The sequence below is a fragment of the Dipodomys spectabilis genome, unplaced genomic scaffold, assembly GCF_019054845.1.
Source record: "Dipodomys spectabilis isolate Male_0828 unplaced genomic scaffold, ASM1905484v1 ptg000204l, whole genome shotgun sequence".
NCBI classification, from domain to species: Eukaryota; Metazoa; Chordata; class Mammalia; order Rodentia; family Heteromyidae; genus Dipodomys; species Dipodomys spectabilis.
The window spans coordinates 502,984-528,694 of NW_024870881.1; the positions used below are offsets into that span (position 1 = coordinate 502,984).

General features: G+C 39.2%; 1 protein-coding gene across 3 annotated transcripts in view; it reads right to left on the bottom strand.

Moving 5' to 3' along the window:
* Ntrk2 (neurotrophic receptor tyrosine kinase 2) overlaps window positions 1-25,711 on the bottom strand; it is a 371,115-nt gene that overhangs the window by 162,828 nt on the left and 182,576 nt on the right. For 2 of the 3 annotated variants that reach the window (XM_042696230.1, XM_042696231.1), the window contains exon 12: window positions 2,184-2,372. In XM_042696230.1, the coding sequence (XP_042552164.1) occupies window positions 2,184-2,372 (189 nt within the window). Of the gene's footprint in view, window positions 1-2,183; window positions 2,373-8,622; window positions 8,671-25,711 lie in introns of all 3 variants that reach the window. The other variant, XM_042696232.1, reaches the window with a different exon arrangement.

Here is a 25,711-nt window from a genome sequence, read left to right on the forward strand (position 1 = left end):
GCTATGAAGTAACAGGGAGCAGGTAAAGTTGCCACTCTCAGAAGCTTACAGTCTAACCTAAGCAGGACTGCATAAACATGCTCACAAGGGTGCTCAGACTCACACTGGACAAAAGACAACATATACACTGAAGATAAAGGGAAAAGAAAGTGAGGCAAAGCATTATAATAATGAAAGGTCAAAGGAAAAGGGAAATTTCTTCTTTGCTTCCATTTCTTTGAAAGTAGAAGATGCATAATTTTCAATCTTCTTAAAATCATCTAAGAGTATATTACTCCAAAAAGAGAAAAATTCCTCTAGAATGCAAATGAAGAGTGTCTGAGAAGACTCCACTAGGAAGGGATGCCTGGGTGAAGGATCCAGCAAGATTTTGTGAGGAAGGAATGGCTAAATGGGCACTCAGTAGTATGGAGCTTGGAGGGAAGGCTAGAAAATGAGGCTTATAGTCTCTTCCAATCCCTTCCAAGGGCAGATGACACAGAGTGGCTGGGACACAGAGCCAAAAGTCATTTTAAAAAAAATAACCAAAAACATTTGCAGAAATTTCCATGGACTCTAGATGAAGGCGACAACTTCCTTTTAGAACTTCAAAGGGAAGAAGTCCTTTCTCCCTAGTGTAAGCCACAAATTCAGCTGTCACCACCCACTTTTGACCAAAGGCTCTCATGTTCACTGGTATTTGCTTTCTTGACTATTTGTTCATTTTCTCCCATTGGGAATGTTAGACCAATGGTCTCTACTTGTTCATTCATCTTTGTCTTTCCTCCATTGGAAAGCAAGTTGGTTGTAGCCAACCTCGATTATCATACATTTTTCTCCTAGTGGTATCAGAATATAAAGTATTCTATTCCTAAGGATGTTACACAAGATAATGACAGAGACCCCCTCACAGCATCCTGATTCAGCTCCACCATTGACTGCTATGTATTCAGGGCATCTAGGACCTTCAGAAGATAGTTAGCTCACAAAAGGATGTTCATTCTAAATGCTGCCTCCACTCATCTTTTTCTCATTGCAGAGACAATATTAGGATTAATAGCACTTTGATTTCAAGTAATGTCTTGAGATTTGAAGAGCTCAATATGCTTCACAGCCCAGTTTCACATGTGGCAAGCTTCTAATACTGTTATTTTTCTAATACTTAGCCTCAAGTTCAAACTGAAAAGTCTTTTGGAGTAAGTGTGGATGAATAAGAAGAAATCACCAGTGTTTCCTTCTATATAAACAGATCTGATATCCATTTCTAAGCCATCACATTCCCTGGGTTTTGGGTAGAAAATCAGTCTCCAAAGCCTAACTTTGCAACAGTCCTTCCAATCTCACCTCTGAGACAAGACAAGAGAGTAGTATTTAAGAAAGAATACAAACACGCAGATAAAACACTCAGTGCTAGGAACCACTGAGATCTGGGCCACTGGCTTTTGCAGGGCCCTTATTCAAGTATGAAGGAAGGCCAGCCAAGAGTTTGAAGTGCAGAAGCCATTTTTGTTCACTGTGATCTTATTTTTGGTTGTCCATAGAGTTGCCAGAAGATAGGAGAAGAGGCTCTGAGAAGAATCCCAAGCTGCCAGTAGAGGCTGATGGGGTAATTTTCATTCTAAAAAACCGAAGTCAGCCTCCTGCAAATTCGTGTCGTCTGGTGCGATGTCTCTTTGCTACTGTGACATTACACAAAATCTCATGTTGTGAGTAGATTAAACAAAGAATACAGAACTTCTCAAATGGGTACCATCTTTGTGCAACCCAGTGCCTTCCTGACTATATCGTAATTACTTTCAATAAACCAGATTTAAATTGCATCATTGCTTATCATCTCTAACTGATGTACGCACATACATTCTAACGGCATTTCTGGTTTCTGTCTCTGTCTTTTTCAAGATAAGCATGCCTAGATTCCAACTTCATGTTGACAAATGCTTTTGGAAAATGGATCCCAAGAGAAGTTTCTGACCACAGTTCCCATCCTAACAGGAGACACACCCTGAGAATTCCATAAGGAACAAACTAAAAGATCTGGTCCATAGGCCAAAAGGCTGCAAGAATCCTCAGATATTTCACTGACCGCCCCCTCCCCCCCCCCAGCCACCCAGTCAGCCTTGTCAAAGCTCCTGATAAACACACTCATTGATATAGCTGTACCAAAAAAAAGGGGGGGGGCAGTAAATATAAACAGCTGTACTTACATGTGTCTGGCTTGAGCTGACTGTTGGTGATGCCAAAGTACTGGGGATTTTCAATGACAGGGATCTTGGTCATTCCAATAATGACGGCATCAGGGCCGCCCTCTGAAGAAGATGGAGTATTACTCCCATTGGAAATGTGATGGAGTGGGCTGGCAGAGTCATCATCATTGCTGATAACTGAAGCTGGGCCTGGAGTTGGAGAAAAAGATGTAGTCTGTAATTCAATGGGTTCTATTGTGCTATACTTCATATACCTCAAATTCACTTCAAGTGTACAACTGTGTGTGGATAATTCAGCAGATTTTGGTACATTCACACATGTGAAAACATGGCTACAGTACAATTTTAGGATATTTTCATCACGCTAATCTTTTCCCCAACCTTAATTCTAGAAATCTATGAATTTACTTTCCATCTCTGTGAATATACCTATTCTTGCATTTCATGCAAATGGAATCATATATTCTGTGACCTTTTGTAATTAGCTTCATTCATTTAATATAAACTTTAAAGATTCACTTATATTATAAAATATATTAGTATATCCTTTTTATTACTGAGTAATATTCCATTATATGGCACATTTTATTTATTCACCCATTCATGTATTGAAGAACACATGTTATTTGATCTATTAACAATGGGATTATTGGAATTCATGTCTCTGCTTTTGTGAGAACACATATTTTCTTTTCTCTTGGGTAGAATTGATTGACCCTATTTTAGTTCTCTGTTGACCATTTTGAGAGATGATCAATTCAAATTGACTGTACCATTTCATATTTCCAACAGCAATATCTGACATTTACAATTATGTCATTCTTATTTCCTGAAAGTTTGTCCACAGCATTCTTCTCAGTTCTACATACACCTTCAGAATCATGTCTCACTGAATTACCAGTGTAAATTTAAGATTTATTTCCCAGGACTCTAAAAGTTATAGTGGCAGTTTGAAGATCTGACTTTCCAGTTTCTAGTCTTTGAATAAGTCACTTAGCTACTTTGTATCTCTGTATCTGCTTACAGTTGTAAAATGTGCATTATCTAATCTTGCAGTTTTATGAATCTGTACTGAGACTAGTAATAGGACAATGGATGGTAAATTTAAATGTGCTCCATGGATATGAGTTACCAGTAGGCATGCTTAAATAATCCTTAACTGGGGGATTAAAATGATATTGGACTGTCTGTCCCCTTATTGTGTCTTGTTTTCTCTAATCAGTGAATATCTGAACAACTTTCCTCCACAAAATATTTTCATAACAATAATGGACAAATTTCAAGATAAAGTTATCTGCTTTGCCTTTAGCTATGATAGTATTTATAGAGTTAATACTTACATGCCTGTACATTAAAGCAATACATGTAATATTTTTCATATAAGACACATTTTGAAGCCCAAAACAGCAGAACATATACACCTTTATCTGCAGTCTGAACAATTTATCCATTTACCATTAACTCATGCTGCTTGCAAGCAAAATGCACATTCACAAAGATATCTATGTGAAAGTTTCAAAACAATTACAATCACTTGTGCAATCCATATTTAGGAAGTAGACACAGTTTCCTCCACATATATTTCACATACATCTGAAGCCTATTGAATGGGCATGTTCCCATGGAAGCAGATCACTGGCCATGACGACTGGCATAAACCAAGAGAAAGATGGGAGGGAAAAGCATCAGGATTAAAGACAAAGGAGAATGAAGCAGAATCTAATACCCAGTGAAGACACATGCCTAACTAGACAAGGAAGTGTCTGAATTGCTAAATCCTGTGTAAGGGAATGCATGCACCACCACCCCAATATGCAGGTTTCAGCATCTCCATACATTCCTCACCTTTCTCTTCACACTTAACTAATGTAGTGAAAAGCACAGAAATTATCAGTACAAGCATGTTTTCTCAAGGGCTCTAATACAATGATAATCCAGCTTCCAATCCCCAAGATCCATTGCCCACCCCAATATGGGGATTATCACAGTTTGTAGTGATAACAATTAGACATTCCCCAGCTAGCTGTGTCTTAAACAAACTATGCAAGAGGAATCCAGCTGCTGTTGGAGGTGATTTTTAATGCATTCTTTCAGTGGGATGTACATTTAAGTTGCCTTTAATAATATACTCTGGTTTAATTCCACACACAAGTCAAGTTCTCACACAGCTAGTTTAGAAGCCACAGAAGACTCAAAGGCAAGGTGAGCCCATCAGTTGTGTTCATCTTATTCCTTGCTCACCTGTGTTTGCCAAGAGCAGAAATCCAGCCAACAACAACAAAGACACGTTCTTTCTAATATCCTCAACCTTCCTGATTTTATGATCTGCTTCCTGACAGACCTACTCAGATTTTATCCAGCAATGAAGAAGGAAGACATGTGATGCTAAGGTTTCTGCATGTTGTCAATAAACTTTTCCAGCTGTTGGTTCCTGTGTTTTTATCTCCAGAACAACTGTTCTGTCCTGAGAGGTTCTCAAAGCCTGCTACTTCCAGAGCTCCCATAGTAGAGTGAAGTTGTGGCTACATATTTCTCTACAGATTCCAGGCTCCACCTTTATCCCCAGAAATGCAGGAGTTGTTATTTTCAAATAGTACACATATAAAATATTTCCTTCCAGAGCCCAGGAAGTGATTAGAAATATATTGACACTTCCAGACACTGGTGGTTCATGCCTGTAGTCCTAGCTACTCAAGAGGCTGAGCTCTGAGCTTTCTAGTTTGAAGCCAGCCAGGGCAGGAAAGTTCATGTACCTATTATCTCCAATGAATTACCAAAAAGCCAGAAGTGGAGCTGTGGCTCAAATGTAGAGTTCAAGCCTTGATCAAAAAAGCCAACCAAGAACTAGGCCCTGAGTTCAAGCTCTAGTACTTGAAAGAAAGAAAGGAAGGAAGAAAGAAAGAAAGAGAAAGAAAGAAAGAGAAGTGAGAGGAAAAAAGAGAAAGAAAGAAGGAAAGAAAGAAAGAAAGAAAGAAAGAAAGAAAGAAAGAAAGAAAGAAAGAAAAAAAGAAAGAAAGAAAGAAAACAGGAAGGAAGAAGGGAACAAGAGAAGGAGGGAAGGAAGGAAGGATCAGGTAGTGTAGATCAGGTTAGCAGCATCAGGACAGCTCTCAAGTCATTTTTGAGGTTGACATCTAGATGACAGTCTTGAGATTCCTCCAGGAATCCAGCCTCCGAATCACCAGCCAAGTACATAGTAGAGCCCTTGCTTTAATCCTGTGAAGGCCTTGCTCTTTATTCCTCCTTCTGCAAAGAACATCCCTTCCTCTGATCTCTACAATTGAAACTGTTGACTCTCAAGTAAGAGTTTGCAAGGAATGGTGGATGCAGTTAAGCATGCAAATGGTATAAAGCACCAAAGGTAATTTTTCATACGTCTTTTCACTTTACTGAAAGCCACTGTTGACAAATAAGAGCAACACACACCTCAACAATTCATCAAGTGGAATATTAATTTAAGTGCTGTTTCCTTTATTATTGATGTTCCAAAACCCTGCAAGATTGATTCAGCTGGCAAACTTGCAGGCATTCAGCCCATTTCCCTATATAATGAAATGCAAAGCATGGCAAAGTTGGGAGGAGGGAAAAGCTCTCCATGAAGACAATGAATGTGTATATAATTTGTTTCCAGCCTGTCTGTGCATTTCACAGGTTGTGTCTTTGTGTGTCTATGCATGTATATGATCAGGCACCACCAAGAAGAAAGAAGAGTCAGAGGTATATCACAGCTTGTTGCAAGAAATTCATGAGTACTTGAAAAGCATGTGTTGTTAATTATAATACATTATTATATTGACATATACTATACATTAATATTATAATCTATAAAATTATACTATTATAGTGTACAATATAACATAGTATATAATATCATAGTATATCTATTGAAATATTAATGATATTATATACTATGAGGTCCTAATACTATAGACGATAATATTAATATATAAAGTTTTAACTTGTTATACACTGTGTTTAATAACTTAAAATAGTATATTTTACATCAAAATATATTCACACATATCTAAGCCTAACTTAGACTTCATTTCTAGTGGTCAGAATGGAGGAAGGTCATCAAGGAAAAGAAATTCCTTCGCTCAATATCAACAGTGTATGAGAGGAGGCATTATTATCTTGAGTAGCTGCACTAACCAAGACTTCTTATTTTCTGTCCTGTGAAGCTATGGGGCCTGCTAACCCTGGAGTAGACTGCCTTCTCTAGGGCTCCCCTAGGACTCCCATAGGGCTAGCCAGTTGCTAGACATGTCAAGCCATCCAATGCCATCGACACAGTCAATCACTTTCTTGATCTGTACCCTAAACTCCAAGCCACCACTTGCCCTAACCACCTCAGAATCAGCTACCAGAAAATTTCCAACTGTCCTATGTCCAGAGGTTCTCTGAAATTATTCACACTGACCAGTTCTAAACCTGCCTAGTTACCTTGCCTGTTCTCATGGAAACTCAAATAAAGACTCATGTCTATGATTTCCCCATGATCCTTCTGCCTCCTGACCCATCTTGGGCACTCTGTATAGCTATGTCGCCATGGCATAGCATGGCCCCTCTTTTCCCACTTGAGAACTGTGAATCATAGTTTTTGTTTTCAATGTCCATCATCTCCAAAACTACTGACTTCACCAAACCCAAATGATGATGATGATGATGATGATGGTGATAATAATAATAATAATAATAAATGATAATGTATTTATAAATGATAATTTATAATTTGTCTGGTGGGTGGAAGCTGGAATATTCTAAAAATAATCTCTACTCTGCCTAAAAGGGTCAAATCATATTTTTGAAGCTCTCTGGGGACAAATACCCTTATGTAGTGCAAATGAGCTTTAAAAATGTTGAAATAGCAGGGTGCCAGTGGCTCATGCCTGCAGTTCTAGCTACTTAGGAGGCTGAGATCTGAGGATCGTGGTTCAAAACCCACCCAGGCAGGAAAGTCCATGAGACTCTTATCTCCAATAAACCACTCAGAAAATTGGAAGTGGTACTGTGGCTCAAATTGTAGAGCACTTGCCTTGAGCTGAAGAGCTGAGGGACAGTGCCCAGGCCCAGAGTTCAAGCCTCATGACCGACAAAAAAAAAAAAAAAGGTTGAAGTAGTACAGTGATTTACTACTCGTAGAAGGAAGATACCATTATACAGCACTGTTATGGGTGAATTCACCTCTTCCTCTATACACACCAACACCCACAGGTCCTTCTCCCCCCAGCAATGTAGGAAACCCTAAAACAGGGTCCCTTTTATAATGTCTTGGCAAAGAGATTATGGTTGGCTATGTCTGAAAGTTGCCCATGGAGAGCTGCCTAGAAGTCCTGAGCTGGCTCAAATTTATGTTCCAACTTCTCCTCGTTATTGTTTGCTAAGAGTTTTTTCCTTGGAGTCTATGGGACTGGTAAGGGGTGGGGTGACCTTTCCCCTAAAGACTCCATTGGCTCAGCCTGGGCTCAGCCCGCTGGTTATTCTGGATGAGTGAACAGACACTGACAGAGACTGCTTTACAGGACAAGGTCTGATGTCAGAGTTTAAAAAGGAAAGGAAGTAGACTTCCCTGTACAGATAGACAAATATAGGTCAGGTGGCTCAGAAGTAGGAGGTTCGGACCCGTCCCCTCCTTTGCATTTTTACCTGTAGCCAAACTTGCTACCAAAAGAATCTGTCCATCATGGTCAGATGTGGAAACCCACATGAATGACAGAAGACAGCCTGTCTTTCCCTGCCTTCCATTCAATTTCTATTCATTGTCTCTGTACCCGTGGAAAATACTGGACAAATTGGAGGTCCCAAGAGATCACACCTGATTTCAATCCTAACGATGAACTACATCATCTGCATTCACTCAGTAAGCTACACATTCTGCCTTGCGATTGTCAGCACACGGTCTGAATGCAAGGAATGGAATGCAATCAGCACAAATCGCAGTGTCTGAATGTTAAAGACTGCTTTGAGCAAGAAATGGCCACAAATGAATAGCTGATCTACCAATTCAGAACTCCGTTCCAGTTGGCCAGTCAAATACGTTGAGAGCCACGTGTGTCCATGTTTGACTGTTCAACTGCCACATGTGTACTTCCAATGTAGTTACATTTTATGTCTTGAATCATCTTAAGAACCTATCTCTATCCAGAACTCAGCAGTTGATGCATCCTCACAGGATAACAACAAATGCATTTCAAAAAGGTGACATGAAAATCCAAACAAAAAACAAAACGAAATAAAACCCAGCACAATTAGCAAAAGTTGTACCTTTTCTGGGAAAAAAAAAAAATCTAAACAACCTAAACCTCCTTCTTCAACAAGTCAAAAGCCAGGAACACAGAAAAATGAGTCAAGCACCGACAAATATAGAGTATCTAGCTCATTTCATCTGAAATAAGCAGCATAAGCTAATCACTTATTCAAAGAAGGAATAACTACTTACCAACACCTTGTCTTGATTTTACTTTCCCAAATCCAAACCATGAGAAATCTGAAAACCATAACAAAACATAAAATAAACTTCGAAAGCGAAGTAGAAACCGGAAGCAGTCAGCACTGTCCTTAGTGGAATAACGCAACAAGTCCCCAACCCCAAATAAAAAAGTAAATAACAAGAGAAACCATGAGAGACAAAGACTTCCTGTCAAACACTTGGGAGCTAGCCCTTGGGTTTCTGTAAAGATTTCTTTCTCATCTTGAAAATAAAGGGAGGTTGAAATCAGATAAGACATTTTCTTCAAGAGAGAGAGAGGGAAAAAAAAACACAGGGTTATCAGCTCTGAGGAATTCTCTGTCTTTCTCACTTTCTCTCTTTCCCCTAAGTGAAGAGATTCTTAGTGAGTATTGAATCATCTAACGGAAAAGTGGTAGGGGGTGAAGAAACAATAACTTTGACAAATGCACTATGGTTCTGAACCACAGTGAGAGGGGAAAATGATCAGAAAAAAACAGTTCTTTTCTGAAGCTGAGACGAGCAGTGAGGTGGAGGGAAGAGGGAGGAGGAGAGGGAAAAGGAGAAGGAGGAGAGGAGAGGAGAGGAGAGGAGAGGAGAGGAGAGGAGAGGGGAGGAGAGGAGAGGGAAGGGGAGGGGAGGGGAGGGGAGGGGAGGAGAGGAGAGGAGAGGAGAGGAGAGGAGAGGAGAGGAGAGGAGAGGAGAGGAGAGGGAAAAGGAGAAGGAGGAGAGGAGAGGAGAGGAGAGGAGAGGAGAGGAGAGGAGAGGAGAGGAGAAGGAGGAGAGGAGAGGAGAGGAGAGGAGCGGGGAGGTAGGGATTCATGAGGGACAAGAAAAAGGCATTGTAATTCTACATGGACTCCTGCTACTGACTTGCTGTGTAATGGTGGGCTGCCTGTAATAGCTCTGTGTCTCTTTCAACACAAGACTCATCTAGACATGTAAAAAGAGACCCCAGATGTTTGGAGGGCCTCCAGTGAATACAGCCATAGTGAAATATCTGTTTCTTGAAGCTGACTGTTCTCTTCTAGGTAGTTTCCACTGGGTTCAAAGAGAATTCTGCACAGCAGGGAAATCCTTGGATATGAGGCAGATATAGAGAATAGAGTCCAAATAAGTCACTCAATTTCTCTGTTCCTCAGCTCTGAAGTGATTCTTAAAGGCAGTTACAAAAGCAGAATAGAAGTACCAATTCAAGTAAAATAATGTATGTAAAGACTCCTTGTATATTCTGGGTTCCAGTGGCTCACCCCTATAGGGTAAGCTACTCCAGAGGCTGAGATATAAGGAACACAGTTGGAAGCCAGCCTGGGCAGGTAAACCTCCAATTAAGCACCAAAAAGCAAAAGAAGGGGAGGTATGACTCAAGTGGTAAAAGCCTAGCCTTGAGCAAAATAGCTGAGAGAGAATGCCCAGATCCTAAATTCAAGCACACTTGAAGACACACAAAGTAAGTGTGAAGATTAACTTTTTTTTGCAAGTTTAGTCTTTGCTTTCTTGATATCCTACAACTGCGAGGCATTCAGCCCCAAAGCGCACTTTTTCCTCTGATAATAGTCTGAATGCTTCTTTTCAAGTTTCACAGGGTGAGATAAAGGCCTGGCTAAATTCTAAAGTCAACTAAATATTATTTTGCATTAAATGCAGTGAGTTTCCTTCACTGGGACTGAGTCTAGAGAGACAGGATTCTGGTGGGGATGTGTTGGTATTAACTGATGTCGATCGAACAGGTATATTTCCCACTGGCTACTTAGGGATCTTGTTTATTCATTTGATTTATCTTCTTGAAAGTAAGCCATAGATTGAAAATTTCTGATTATTTGAATGGTTTTTCCAAGTGTTACTTCCTTTTTACTGAGAAGTCATTGAAGGACTGTAATCATTCCGCACTGGTTGTACATTTCAGGTGATTTTCAGTTGTTAATTGTAATAAGCAATATAATAAACACCTTACTCATTGGAACTGCCTCTATCCCTTTCTTGAAAATCATTCCAGCCAGGGAATGATTTAGTTCAACCTCATAATCCTAGTTCCTTGAGATGTAGAGATTTTTGGATTGTGCTTTGAGGCCAATCCAGTCATAAAAGTTCTGGGATCCTACCTCACTCAATAGCTGGTATAATGGTGCGCATCCATTTTTTTTTAGCTACAGAAGGAATGAAAGTAAGAGGATCACAGGCCAGGCCAGGATAGGCATTAAAAGCAAGGCCCTACCTCAAAAATAAAAACTCCTACATATACTCAGTGATGTCCAGTGATGTCTTATAGTGCCTGCCTTGCAAGTGCAAGGCCTTGAGTGCTATTGACACTACTACAAAATGAATAAGTAAAACATCATTCCATCCAGCATAGGTGTTCACTTATGCAATTCCAGTTATTCAGGAGATTGAGATTTGAGGATCATGGTTCAAAGCCAGCCCAAGCAGGAAAGTCTATGAGAATCTTATCTCTAATTAATCACAAAAATAAAATAAAATAACCAGAAGTGGCGCTGTGGCTCCAGTGAGAGAGCTAGTCTTGAGCACATAAGCTCAGAGACAGTATCCAGGTCCTGATTCAAGCCCCAGGACTAGCACAAAAATAAAATAAAACAAAAAAACAAACACAATAAAACCATCGTTCCAAAAAGTTAAGTCATAGAAATGGGAATATTTATTAGAGGGAGAATTCTGTTCAAAATGACTTTTGCATTGTATCAAGTCTCATTTTCACCCAGTGTGTAAGAAAACAGAAGAGTATTGCTAAGCCCCACCCAAAGGATAACTAAAAGGGAACCATTTCCTGCCACTCCATCCTGCTGTTGGTGTGGCTTCATCTGATGGGGCAGAGATCAGACAAGCATTCCTCCTATCAGTGCCCCATGAAACCATAAATATTCCACCTCTCCCTGGCTGCTGGTTTGTTTGGGTACCACAAAGAAGACTACAAAGAAGAAACAGCCAGGCTTCCTCCCACTCATACCGAGCATCACAACATTTCAGACACATCCCTTGTTCTTGGCCTTCAAATGCACTTCATGTGAATCACAAATCATCCAGTGCTTATTGACAAGGAACATGCGCTCGGAGAGGCTGAGGTATGCAACACAGGTCCCAGTTTACAGTGATTGAGCAGGGACTCGGTCTGATGCTAGAACCAAGATTCCCTCTGTCTTTCTTAATTGTATTTCCACATCTCCAAAGTAGCAAAAATGAACCACTTGTTACAACATGAAGGCTTAGGTTTTGATTTTACATGTAAAACTACTAGTAGTTATTTGTATGCATTTATTTATTTCACCAGCAGACAGAGGTTTGACAGGGTCACTTGAGGAAGGCAAGCCATCCTGGAAGTATAACCAGGGTGTGGGGGAACTCAGGAAAGAAGGGCAGGTACCCTGGCCTAAAGGAGGGATGAAGTCTCAAGCTAGTCTTACTACTTATAGAGAACAAGTTAGAATTGGCAAGAATGGGAAAAGATATAAATGCTGGGCACTGGTGGCTCATGCCTATAATCCTAACTACTCAGGAGGCTGAGATCTGAGGATCGCCATTCAAAGCCAGCCTAGGCAGAAAAGTCCATGAGACTCTTATCTCCACTTAACCACCAGAAAACTGGAATGGTGCTGTGGCTCAACGTGATAGAACACTAACCTTAAGTGGAAAAGCTCAGAGTCAGCACTCAGGCCCTGAGTTCAAGCCCCATAACCAACCAAAATGTGCTTGACTTACAAGGGTTCAGTTTAGGAACTTCTGACTTCACTGGGGTATAAAAAAATACAAACTCAATAGAAACGTGAGAGTCTGAATTCAGATCTACTTCCAGGTTAGTGATTTGTGGCATAATATGCACCAGAGATGCTGGGCCATAGCAGGGAGCCACAGCTCTAGTCTACTTAACCACAAGAGTAGACACAATCTGTACAAGATGTTGTGGTGCCAGTGTTTTGTGGACATTTTATTTTGTGTTTTTGTATACAACTACATTCTAGGAGATGTTGAATAATTTCTTACTAGACAGGCTTTGTGTTGGATTTTGCTCAGCTGTAGTAGAAGAGTCTAAGTATTCTGAGCATACTTGAGGTAGGAGAAGACAAATTGTGGTGTTCAGTAAAGAAAGTATGTTAAATGTGGTTTTGACTTTGATATTTTCAAAGTTTGTCAGGGTTTGTCAGGACATAACACATTGCAATCAAGGAACATCTGCACTTATTACCAGAGTTGAGTTATGGTTAAAGTGGCGAACGTAGTAAATATGTCAAAGCATCGATGTAGCCAGGGGCAGGAGGAAGCAGGGAAACAACCAACAAAACAAATAAACAAGTCTTCTAAGAGAGACTACTATGGGCCAAAGCAACAATTGGGTTTTTATAGCAAAAATTGTGATTAGATTCAAAAACAAAACAAAAATGTCACCAGTCTCAAGCCAGGAAGTAACACAATCAAGACTGATTGTAGAAAAACATCTTTGGCAGCAGAATATCTCCATGACTATGGGAGAGAAAAACCAAAGGCAAGAGACTGGTTATAAGTTTTTGAGAGAATGGTGGCTTGACTGGGGAGTAGGACAGGAAAGAGAAGGGAGTTGACTGACAATTGCTAGGGGATTCCGCAGGAATTGATAATAGACTGAAGGCTGAGGAGAGGGGAACAAACCACAAAAACTTGGCATGAAGATCCCGAGGTACTTGGTGGGGGTTCTGATAGCATCCCTGAGAAACTCAGAAAAAAGGAAGGAAATTTAGAAATTAAAATAAGAGACCTGATTGACAGCACACATTTTAAGGACAGTTCATCTATGGTGAAATGAGACTGTAGTTTAGATCTTAAATATCCCCCAAAGGCCAAGTGCTAAAAAGTCCTGGGTCTTAGAGTAGCAGTATTAGGAGATGGTGGAGCTCTTAAGGGTGGGACTTAGCGGGAGGAGTTTAGGTCATTAGAACATGTTCTCTAGGGGGGTTGGGGGTCCTCAGCTTTCTGCTTACTCTCTGCTCCTGGCCAACAGGTGGAGAGTTTCACTCTGACACATGCTTCTGCCATGACCTTTGCTGTGCCACAGGCCAAAATCAATGAGGCCAAGTGATATGTATGAATGATCAAAATCACAAGCCCTTTCTCCCCCAATAACTCTTCTCTCTTTATAGGTTGATTTTTTCCTCAGGAAATTTGTTAGTGACAGAACACTATCTAGCACAAGGTGGCATTAAGTAAGCAGGATGATCTGGAACTTAGAACACAGTTTTATGCCCATGATTGATTTGCTCAAGTTCTAGAGCTTGTGGATGAACTGCAGGATGAAAGTGGAGTCTGAATCTAGGGTTCATTTCTTGTTTTTGTACATTTGATAATCTATTTTTTAATAGAAACAGTGACGAAACATCCAACTGAGGCAAATTTTGATTATTTCTTTTCTTTTTTTGGCAGTACTTGGATTTGAACTCAGGACCTCACACTTGGTAGGCAGGCACTCTACCACTTGACACAGGCCCTCGTGCCTTTTTTAGATAGGATCTCATGGCTTTAAAAGGGCTGGCTTCGGACTAAAATCTTCCTACCAATGCTTCTCATAGAGCTAGGATCGTAGGTGCTCACTCTCATATCCAATGTGTTGATTGAAATTGGAGTCTCCCTAACTTTTTTCTTTCTATTTTTTTTTTGTAATCCCTAACTTTTTTTTTCGTGGCTACACAGGAACCAGAAGACCCTCCTTCTTTCTGCTTCCACATTACCTGATATTACAGGCAGGAAACTCTATATCCAGCCTTGATAAAATTATCAGGCCGCTAAAGCATTTCTAAGTTATTGTTAAAATGATAACAGAATGCAATCTTCTGGAACATACCTTAAAGTACTTGAAAAATTCAGTAGGTATAGAAGGGTCGAAATGGTATCTCTCCCAGGGAAGCTGCTAGACATTTAATGGCTCTTATTGATGGATTAAAACAGTACTCTTAAAACCTTAATACTGAATTTCATCAGCCAAGTTTTCCTACTAGGCCAAAAAGAAACAATTTCTCAATTTCCTGTGATATTTCACCCATTGGGAATAGAGTCTTGCTTAAAAAGAGTAGTGTCTGCTTAAAGAGATACTGTATTCACAGCAATAGTAGTAGTAGTAGTAGTAGTAGTAGTAGTAGTAGTAGTGGTAGTAGTAGTAGTGGTAATAAAGGACTCCTTCAAAGGCAAATGCAGCTGCAGTCAGCTTGAAGGATCTCCTTTTCAAAATCTAAACCAGCAAAGTTCTAAATTATGAAATTTATCAATTAAATGCAGCCATCTCATTTTATGGAAAAACTCAACCTTTGCTCAATCAGAAAGGAAGAACATAGGAGACAAAACAATAGCATCATTAGCACATTAACAACTCTTAAGTTGGATTTGAAACAAAATAAATAGTTTCAAAGACTACTTTTCAAATGTCTCTCAAAGGAAACAGTTACAATTTAGGAAACTGAAAAGGAATATTTATTATGCCAGTGAGAGAATCAGAAGGAGGAGCCAGAAAACAGGCCAAATGAAAGAAACCTGACCTTCCCTGTAGGACCTGAATCTCACAAACACTAAATGTGATATTTAGAAAGGTTCTGATCTCAAGAGAATACAGTTTCCGGGTTTGTTTTTTGTTTTTTTTACTTAGCTTTCAGAAAAATTATTTTCATATGTGATGAGAAGAAAATTAGTTTTTGTTCCTTTCAACTCTAGGGAAATTAAAACTTGTTTTTCCAAATGTTTGTGGTGTGTGTGTGTGTGTGTGTGTGTGTGTGTGTGTGCGTGCGTGCGTGTGTATGTGCGTGTGTGTGTGTGTGTGTGTGTGTGTGTGTGTGTGTATGTGTGTGTGACCAGTACTAGAGCTTGAACCCAGGGCCTGGATACTATCCCTTAGCTTTTTCTGCTCAACACTGGGGCTCTACCACATGAGCTTCATTTCTGTTTTGTGTGTGTGTGTGTGGTTAATTGGAGATCAGAGTCTCATGAACTGTTCTGCTCTAGCTGGCTTTTGAACCATGATTCTCAGATCTCAGCTTCTTGAGTAGGTAGGGTTATAGGCATGAGTCACCAGCATCCAGGTTTTAAATGTCACTAATTCATATTTATTTTTTTGCTGTGAAAATATGGTACGGAGGGATTACAATTACATGGGCAAGGTAATGAGTGCATTTCTTATCAAGCATTGTTGCCTCCTCCTTTGTTTCCCTTCCCATCGCCGCCGCCCCCCCCCACCACCCGCACCAAAGTTGGAAAGTTCATTTTTTGACATAACATCTTATACATCTCATTGTTGTAATGGGTGCACCTGTATCCCTATGTAAACAATTTGTATTTTCCCTTCCCCTCCACAAATTATACCAACATCAAATACTGCATTGTTGGTGCGAGTGTAAGCTTGTTCAACCACTTGGGAAAGTAGTATGGAGGTTCCTCAAAAGACTCCACATAGAGCTCCCCTATGACCCAGCAATCCCACTTTTGGGCATTTACCCAAATGATCACAAACAAGACCATACTAAAGCTACCAGCACAACTATGTTTATTACAGCATTATTTACCATAGCTAAGATATGGAACCAACCCAGATGCCCCTCAGTAGATGAATGGATCAAGAAAATGTGCTATATATACACATGGAATTCTATGCCTCCATTCTTCATATTTTAAGGTAAGATCACTCTGCAAACTCAGGAAAGACATTGGAAACAAATGAGAATATAGGATTCACAAGCAGAAATGGCCCTCATTTTCAACTTCCTATGGCCCTTCTTCCCCAAAGGACACTTGAAAGAAGAGGCTTTAGGGGTTGCTTTGCTGCTAAGTGTGAGCAGTGTTGAGCTCAAAATAAGTCATAGTACTTGAGTTGATTGACTGACTGATACTTTAAAAAAAAGAAATACTGGAATGCTGGTCATTGGGGTGGAGAAGTGAATGCAACGGATTGCCTTGTTGACAAGATAATTATCTCCCTTTCCTACTGACACATAATCAGAGTGAGTAATAGTTGGCTTCAAATTAATTCCCATTCCTCAGGGCACAGAAAGATGTAGTTTGGGACCAAATTTCCATTTCAATTTAATCTTTTACTTAAGGACATAACCTTTAGAAAGGGAAATGCAATCTCCCTAGCCTAGGAAATGGGCTGGCTTTGAGTTCAACTGGTTCTGAGAGTCACAACATAAAGGATACTTCCTGTCAACTAACCTCATTTTTTTCAAACTTCTAAGGAAACTTATTTCCACTGTTCTTTAAGAAAAGTAATAATATTAAGTAGCTCCTACAAGAGAAAGATAGAAACTGCTAGCTACTCATGAGAATCCCTATTCCTTTTTTGTTCCTATGCCCCAATTAGACATTTCCCAGCTTCCCTTGAAGTTAGTTGCAGCCATGCAACTCAATGCCAACCAATGGAAAGAGAACAGAGAAAGGGCTACCATACCAGGCTTGGCTCCACAAGACATCCTGAATGTGGTACACATGCTCTTTGACCTTCAATGGAGCACTGTGAAGGCAGCACTGTGTAGAACACAAAGTTACAACTTTAAGGTAGCATAGGGTTGTCTCAAGAAACAATGTCTAAATTTTGTTATGTGAATGTAGAGTAGAACATACATCAGTGTTATTGTGTGTGTGTGTGTGTGTGTGTGTGTGTGTGTGTGTGTGTGTGTGTGTGTGCATGTGTGTGTGTGTACTAGTACTGGGGCTTGAACTCAAAGCTTCACACTTTAACTTGGCTGGTGTTCTGCCATGTTAGTCATGCCTTTTGCTTCCGGCCTTTTCCTGGTTACTTGAAATTCATAGTCTCTGGATTTGTCTGACCAACTGGCTTTGAACATCAATCCTCAGATCTCAGCCTTCTGAGAATGTAGGAGCACAAACTTGAGCCACTGGTACCAGGCCATCTCGGTACTACTTTGCCAGAGAGCCAATGATTTTTTTTCTCTCTAATGTCCATCCATATGCAAGAAATAAACCACTGTATTTGAACTGTTATCCACATTGGGACTTACTTGTTGGGATAGGAAGCTTACCTTAACACACACACACACACACACACACACACACACACACACACACACACACACACACACACATTGTATGTATACACTTAAGGTTTTACTAATTGGCTCCAAAGTTTTCAACACCCCCTCAACACAAATGAAAAACTGTGTCCATGTCAATGTATATTTGCATTTTGTTGGAGCTGAAGTAGACAAATATCATGACACATTTTTAGGAAGATTGTTCTTCTTTAAATGCTAAAGACAATTGAAATACATAAAACTGATGTAGAGATGAAGATATAAGTAAATGTGTATGTATTCTGTGCTACATGTTATTTAATTCTGTTCTTCATCAATTGTCAAACTTGGCTATTTAAATCACATATCATTTCTTCCATAGATTTTTGCAGTAGCCTACTGTCTTCTCTGATTCTTTCCTACTTCCTCCTGGTCTCTTTTCCACAGAATGCCCACATAATCATCATTTAGTATAAATCAGATTATTGCATTCCCCTGCTTAAAATCCCTTAAGAGTTTCTCATTGCATTTTGAATAAACATCTCTCAACACTGTACAGTAGGTCCAATTATGGATTTCTTATACATAGTTCTTGGCAAATGCAGCCAAAATAATAATAATGTTTTAAAAATGAGAAGAAATTGCAAAGCCAAAAATTAAATGTTAAATTCGCACTCAAGTATTATGCAGCTCAGTTGATGTGGAAAATCTCTTGGCTAATCTCACATTGGAGTCAATTTTGTTTAAAACCTTGTGTTATTTATTGAGTATTTCCCTGTCTTAAGTTTGTGAAAATGTGCTTCCCCAAAGCAAGGTGTAAGCATGATAACCCTCCCAACCAAAAGGGGCACATAGGTGGATGCTGGTGGCTCACACTTGTAATCCTAGCCATTTAGGAGGCTAAGATCTGAGGAATGTGGTTCAAAACCAGCCATGTAGTAAAGTCCGTGAGACTCTTATTTCCAATTGTCCATCAAAAATCTGGAAGTGGAGTTGTGTTTCAAGTGATAGGGTGCTACTGCTGAGCACAAAAGCTCAGGGACAGCTTTCAGGCCCAGTGTTGAAGCCCAGGCCAAGCATACACACACACACACACACACACACACACACACACACACACACACACACACACACACACACACAACATACATATATACACAAACACAGAAGGGGGCATGTAATATGCTCAATTTAAGTCATGAAGTAAGAAATCAGTTTGTTGAAAGCTGCCATGTCTTTAGCAGAAGTTGGAAGGCATTGTGGGAGAATCAAATTAAGCATCCACAGTATGGCACTGAACTCTGAACCCTGAACATTTGCAATTTTTTTTCTCAACATCAGTCCCCTGGGAACCATATATTCATGGATGTCAAGTTTCTGCTGACTAAAATCTCATATGGCAAGGATAACCTACCCTGCCCCTTCCCTCCCTCCACCTGATTCCCTGTGAAACATACTAAGTGGTCTCTTTTCTATCCCCACTCACTTTGTATTCTTTCTTACTTCCTTCCAAATCTTCTCTCCTAGTACTTTATGCCCAATTCTCATCTTTTATGTTTCAGATCAAATAAAAAAATCACCACCAACCTCACTACTTCAATCTCTCTGTGCCCCTTTGTTTTAATTTGATCCTTAACAGAAGTGTACCAATTGACAGCATCCTTTATTTCATTTATTGTCTATGGACTGTGGTGTGTGTGTGTGTGTGTGCGTGTGTGTGTGTGTGTATGCTGATGCTGGGGCTTGAATTCAGGGGCCTCACACTCTCACTTGTCTTTCTAACTAACTACCCACTTGATCCATACCTCCACTTCTGGGTTTTTGATGGTTACCTGTACATAAGGTTACCTGCCTGGACTAGTTTCAAACTGAGATCCTTATATCTTAGCTTCCTGAGCAGCAAGAATTACAGGCATGAGCCACCAGTGCTCAACTTTCCTGTTATCTTTTGTTATAATTTATGGTCCAGAAATCAGTCACCTTTCTAGAAACGGTCTCTGATGCACCGTCCAGTGTATCACCCTGGACACACCTGGAGTTCCCCTCCCTGGAGATCTTAGAGCTATGGTTGTTTAATCTGCAGCTGACATTGGTTAGTGACTTATAGCCATGATAAAGCCCTTATCCAGAGAGTCATAAGTGTTTGTATCAGGACACTGTGGGAAAGTACAGGTCAAGCATTCCAAAATATAAACTCTAAAATATCCAAAAGCTGAAATCTTTTGAGTGATGGAATGACAGAAGGTGAAAATTACACACCTGACATCATGCCCAGGACCACAATCAAAATGTCAACACACTAAATATATTGAAGAATGTTAACTTCATGCCATGTGTGTATATATGAAACACACAAAAATAATCCTGTCTGGATCTGGATCCTTTCTCCAAGGTATCTAATTACATGAATGTAAACACACTAAAATATGAAAGAATCAAAAAATCTATAACACTTCTGGTGCTGAGATGTTGGAAGGGCATATTCAACCTGTAGAGGGATGTGGAGAGCCAAGAGGATGTGGGTGGGTCAGGAGAAGTGTTTGGTGCCGGGATCTTGTCTATGTAGCACTCCACTATCTCCAGACCCTCATTAAACATAATAATATACTTGAAAAGGGTAAGGTAGGTCAAGGAAAGGAGAAGATGAATGGAGAGGAGAAAGGGGGGTGGAGAATGCAGCCAAGAATTCAATGTACATCCTACAAAATTAAGAAAGCTGAAGGAAGAGGTGGGTTGAAAGGGATGGGTGAGAATGTTGAAAGGAGTGATGTAAGAGGCATTGTATTCATAAACTGCTTTGTTAAATAGCAACCCCTTTGTACAACTACTTAAATATAATAAAAATAAAAGATAATAATATAAAGTATAAAATTGTAAAGAAAATACCTATATGCAATATACATAGCCAAAATATAGATTTATTTAACAAATCTATATTTTGTAAGCACATTTGCAACCCTCCTGATTGATTTTTGTGGGCCTCCAAAGGAACTTCATTGAAGACAGTAGTTAGTCATCTGGATCTCAGGATTTAATCAACCAGAGAGTAAGACATTTTTAAGAAAATTGGCTCCGTATTGAACATGTATAGACCTCTTTGCCATTCTTTTTTAAATAGTATAGTATAATAACTATGTATATCATGTTCACATTGGGCCCTGATTTGGAGTGACATGATTTGAAGTATTCAAGGGAATTGTGGGGATTATATGTACATTCCATGTCATTTTGTATGAAGGACTTAAGTATCTGAAGATTTGGGTGTCTAGGGATCCTGTGGCCCCATTATACTCCTGGTTATCAAGGCATGAGGATATTTCAAGGTGAGCTAGAGCGAAGATCCAGTATCCCAGAGAGGCATTGGACTAGATGCCTGAGAGTGTGGCCTTTCTCTAGACAGCAAGAAATGGAAAGCACGAACTTGAGAGGGTTGCCTCTTGCCTCATTAGACTCTGTCATCTCCTCCATAAAATTGCACCTAAGATCCAATCAATCACTAATGGTCTGTAGAATTCAGTGCTGCAGTGAGAATAGATTGACATATACATTTGTGTAGCTTTCCTGAGCCTGATATTTTGGAAATATGAGATCATGTATAATTTAAGGAAAAGCCTTTAGTCAACTAGTCTAGATTTTCTCCTGCTAAATCATACAGAGATGGTTTTGAGTCACTATTTCCTTACCTTAAAAGCAAAAGCCTGTGCTTTGCAAAAGTAAGTTTAATTTTTTTTTTTTACTTATCAGATACTTGTTGCATACCAGGAAACTTAACACAGATCAGATACCAGTTAGAGACAATTGGCCAGCTACAATTGTAACATTTAAAATTTTTAAGTGTAAAAAGATCTTAAAACCCACAGATTTATAATTCAGAAGCCTCAAGTGGCAATCAGTGAAATATCACTTATTTGGAATACAGCATGATGTGTTGATCCCATGTATCAAACACTTAAGTTTTGGGGCGTGGAGTGGGGGAGAGGTTGCCAACTATTTCTCTCTTTTGTTTTGAATATATGGAATATTTCAAAGAAAATTCAGTGGTCTACTTCTTAACCACTCCCAGTTAAACTGTACAAAGCACTGAGTGTTTCAAGTCGATTGCAAATACCAGAAGGTTTTTTCTGTAACAAAAGCAGTCACAACTAAGTGTGTACAAAAAAAGGGGGGAGAGGTTCTAGAGTTGCTAATAATTCATTTCCAAACTTTGAGCAAGGCAGGGTCAAGCTCTGCTTACTAATGGAAACTGACAGACAGGAGAAACTCAAAGCTTTGCCTTTCTACTGTGGCACCCTAGTGAGAGCTCAGAATGATCTGTAAACATTTTCTCCACTGCCACCAGCTCCCTGAAGGAAGGCAGGTGATGTCTGGTTGCATGCACAAAATTTCCTTATCAATACTCTCTTCATGTTGGATAGGTGGCAGCCTAACCTGTGCCCGAAATCCTCTTCTCTTTGCAAAGCAATGTTGGCTAGTAATTTAGAGGAAGTCTTTGGAAAAGGAATTGGCCAGTTCTCACAGAACCATCTTAGAACTGATGTGAGGGGCCCTCCAGGAGACTGACAAGCCCATAGTGTCTGGCAAACATCTTTTTGTCAAATTCCCTTGAGCCTTGGTTTCCATAGAGAACCTAAATAATGACTCAGACCTAGCTGACTTGTTCAGACCTGTTCACATCTAATCGTCAAGTGAGGCCCAAATGAAGGCTACACTTGACTTTTTATTGCTTAAGTCTGATATTGCAATAAATGTATTTGGAGGTATTTTTGCAATTTCTACTATAGATTAGATAGATAGATAGATAGATAGATAGATAGATAGATAGATAGTGTTTATATTTATGCTTATATTTGATTTTGCATGAATAACATGGAAATTCTTTCCATTTTTGTCCCTTTAGACCAACACCTGCTTGCAGTTAAGGCAAGAGCATCATACAGGAAACTTGGTGTTAGTATGATATGATGAGAATGGTGGGTGGATGTTTGTAAGGCTTCCAGTCCTGATTCTCATTACAAGGTATTTTTCATTTCAACTGTATTTGAATTTTTCTCACCCACCTGGGCAAAGATGTCACCAGCTTCACATCATCCCCCAGCACTTTCCTCTTTCTTTGCAGTTATTGCTTCTTCTTTGCATCCCTCCCCCTCTTCATATAGTTTTGAATTTAGCCAAGGTCAGAAAATGTGTCAGATGGACACATTTGATTTTATTACTGTGTGCTCTTCTATTTGGAAGCTCCCATAATGGAATAGGACATAATAGGATTATACACACTTATAAAGCTGGGTGCTGAATAAAAGTAATTGAATAAAATCACCATAAATAGAACAAAATGAAAACGCATTGTTTAAAATGCAGTGCAGGTCAAACAAATTAACTATGAGCATCCTGCTTAGTATCACTTGAACTAGTTATACACTGTCAATGAAAGGAATCTCAACCCTTTAGAAGAAACTGTGTTTCTTGATTTACTGCTTACTCACTAAATGCCCAATGTGATCTTCAAGGTCCACTGCTTTTCTGGAAACTAAAAGAAATTGACTGTTTAGGTCAATGGTTCTCAAACTGTAATTTGGCCTCCTATGGAAAACTGGCAATGTCTGGAGACATTTTTTGTTATTGCAATGGTGGGCATGGAGTAGAGAGTATGTGTAGTGAGCATAAAATGAGCAGAGGCCAGGGTGTCACCAAATGGCCAGTGATATCCAGAGCAGCCCTCACCCTATCCCCCACCCTCTTGCAGTGAAAAATTGGAGGCTCACATTATTAATCAAAACAAAAACTGAGAAATTCTGTCGTAGGTAAGAGACTAGTGAAGGTGAAGTTTATCCTTAAAAATCTATCCTTGATTTTTAAAAAAATCTTAGTTTTCTTAGGCAAAGGGTAGCCAGTGGCTTTCTCTCTGTTTATCTTATACTTTTCAAGAAAGAACGATTGTCTGTACTATTATTTCTACTGTGTGAACACCAAGAAATTGCTCTCTTGCCCCAGAACAGAGAAGCAAGGCAGTATTTAAAAATAAAGGAGAGAGAGAGACAGAGAAAGAGAGAGAGGAAGAAAAATAGAAAAAGGGAAAAAAAGGAGAAAAAAGTATTCAATTTGGAATCCATGTTTTACATGTAAGTCTTGAAGTCATTTTCCTAAGAAACACGGTGGAATTGCATGGTCTAATCTGTCTCTCTCCCCTGTTTAATAGGAGTGATATTTACTATTCTAACCTGTTTTGAGTCTTATGATATGATAGGTCTTGTTAAAGAAGTATCATTTATTTAACTTTTGTAAACACTCAAGGGTGAAAGCAGAATAAAGTCCAAAATTCCCAATGACATTCAAAATCATTACCAGGTCACACGACCTGATCCAAATTTGTCTATGGTTCTTGTTTAAAGACCTAAATTTCAACATTTATTCATTAAATTATCATGCCTTGTTTCTTTATTTATTCATTAATTCATTTAAAAACTATTCTCTGAGTACCTGATAGGTGCAAGATAGTATGACACATTTAATAAGAATAGAATAATACAGTCATACCTCTGCTTATATGGAGATTTCAAAGTTGGTGTCTTTGTACCATTGTTTTTTCTAATTAAAATGTAGTCCTCAAGCTTTATCTCTGATCATTACACTCTATTTATTCAACCAAATTTACCTTAAGGCACTCCATCATAAAGTATTTCATTTCCCAACTCAAAAAAGATCCAAGAACACTGAGACTACTTATCTGTTTGGATAAATATTACTTTTGTAATTATGTATCTCCTATTGGTGCTTAATGACCCTGTTTTGTTTTTTTTTAAAAAAAAAACATTTATAAGATTATTTCTTTGTTGCTTTGTATGTCCCTCCCCCACACTATTACCCCTGCTTTCACTGTATTTGATGTCGGTATAATTTGTGGAGGGGAAGGGGAAAAACAAATCGTTTAAATGGGGATACAGGTGGACCCATTGCAACAATGAGATGTACAAGTCGTTATGTTGAAAACGAACTTTACGACTTTGGTGAGAGGGGAAAGCGGGGAGGATTGGGTGGGGGGGCAAGGGGAGGTGGGAAGGGATGGAAAGGGGAAACAAAGGAGGAGGCTACAATGCTTGATAAGAGATGTACTCATTATCTGGCCCATGTAATTGTAACCCCTCTGTACAGTATTTTCACAATTAAAAAAAAAAAGATTTAAAAAAAACCCTCTTATTTCACTTTGTACTTACTTCCATTATTGTACTAACAATTATGATACTGTCAACTGTGGGACATCCTGCCTGGTACATGTGCAATAAATACCTCAGTGTCACAACAACAGAACATTTGCTAACGTAGTTGCCATCACTCCACTTTAATTACTTACTTACTTGTATCTTCCTACTAAACTATAAACTGTTTATGAACAACACTATCTTGTCTCCTTTGTGCTTCTTGCAGTTAGTATTATGCCCGGTTAAATACAGTTGCACCACAAAGAGCCTACTGATTAAATTAATAGACATTGAGAAAATACATGGATGAACTCTTTACCTTTCCATCTTTCAATTAAGAGGCAAATTTGCCTTAACTTACACCCATGGTTGGGTTAAATAGCGCATTGTTCACACTCCTTCCTGGCCTGGCAAAGAACTAGACTGACTGCTCTACCCAACAATTTATTTTGCTCACTTTTGCTATGAAAAATGAGCAGAGTTGATACTTTACTTCTAGGCAGAAGATTTAATAGCCAGTAGTGAAATTTGCATTTCCTGTTCATCCTGTCAGAGAACCATGAAGCATCTGTATTCAAATGGCTGAGATTCTGTCTCTTGAGACACTAAGAAGAATAGGGCCCTCCAGCAGCAAGAGGAGAAATGATTTTTTCTGTTTGAGGTGTTGTTTCTGTAATAGTAAAGTTCCAAGTGAATCTTTTTCACAGGTATTTCCATCTATAACAATAGAGCTACTGTTTTTTTAAATGACTATAATATGTATGCATAGAAAAGTATGTGTCCACATAGGTCCTCTTTAAAGCATTTTAAAGAGGTATTTATATAAATATAAATTTATATTTATATAAATGCATGAGGTACACATTTAGTAAAGTGAAACAGGAAGTTGTAACC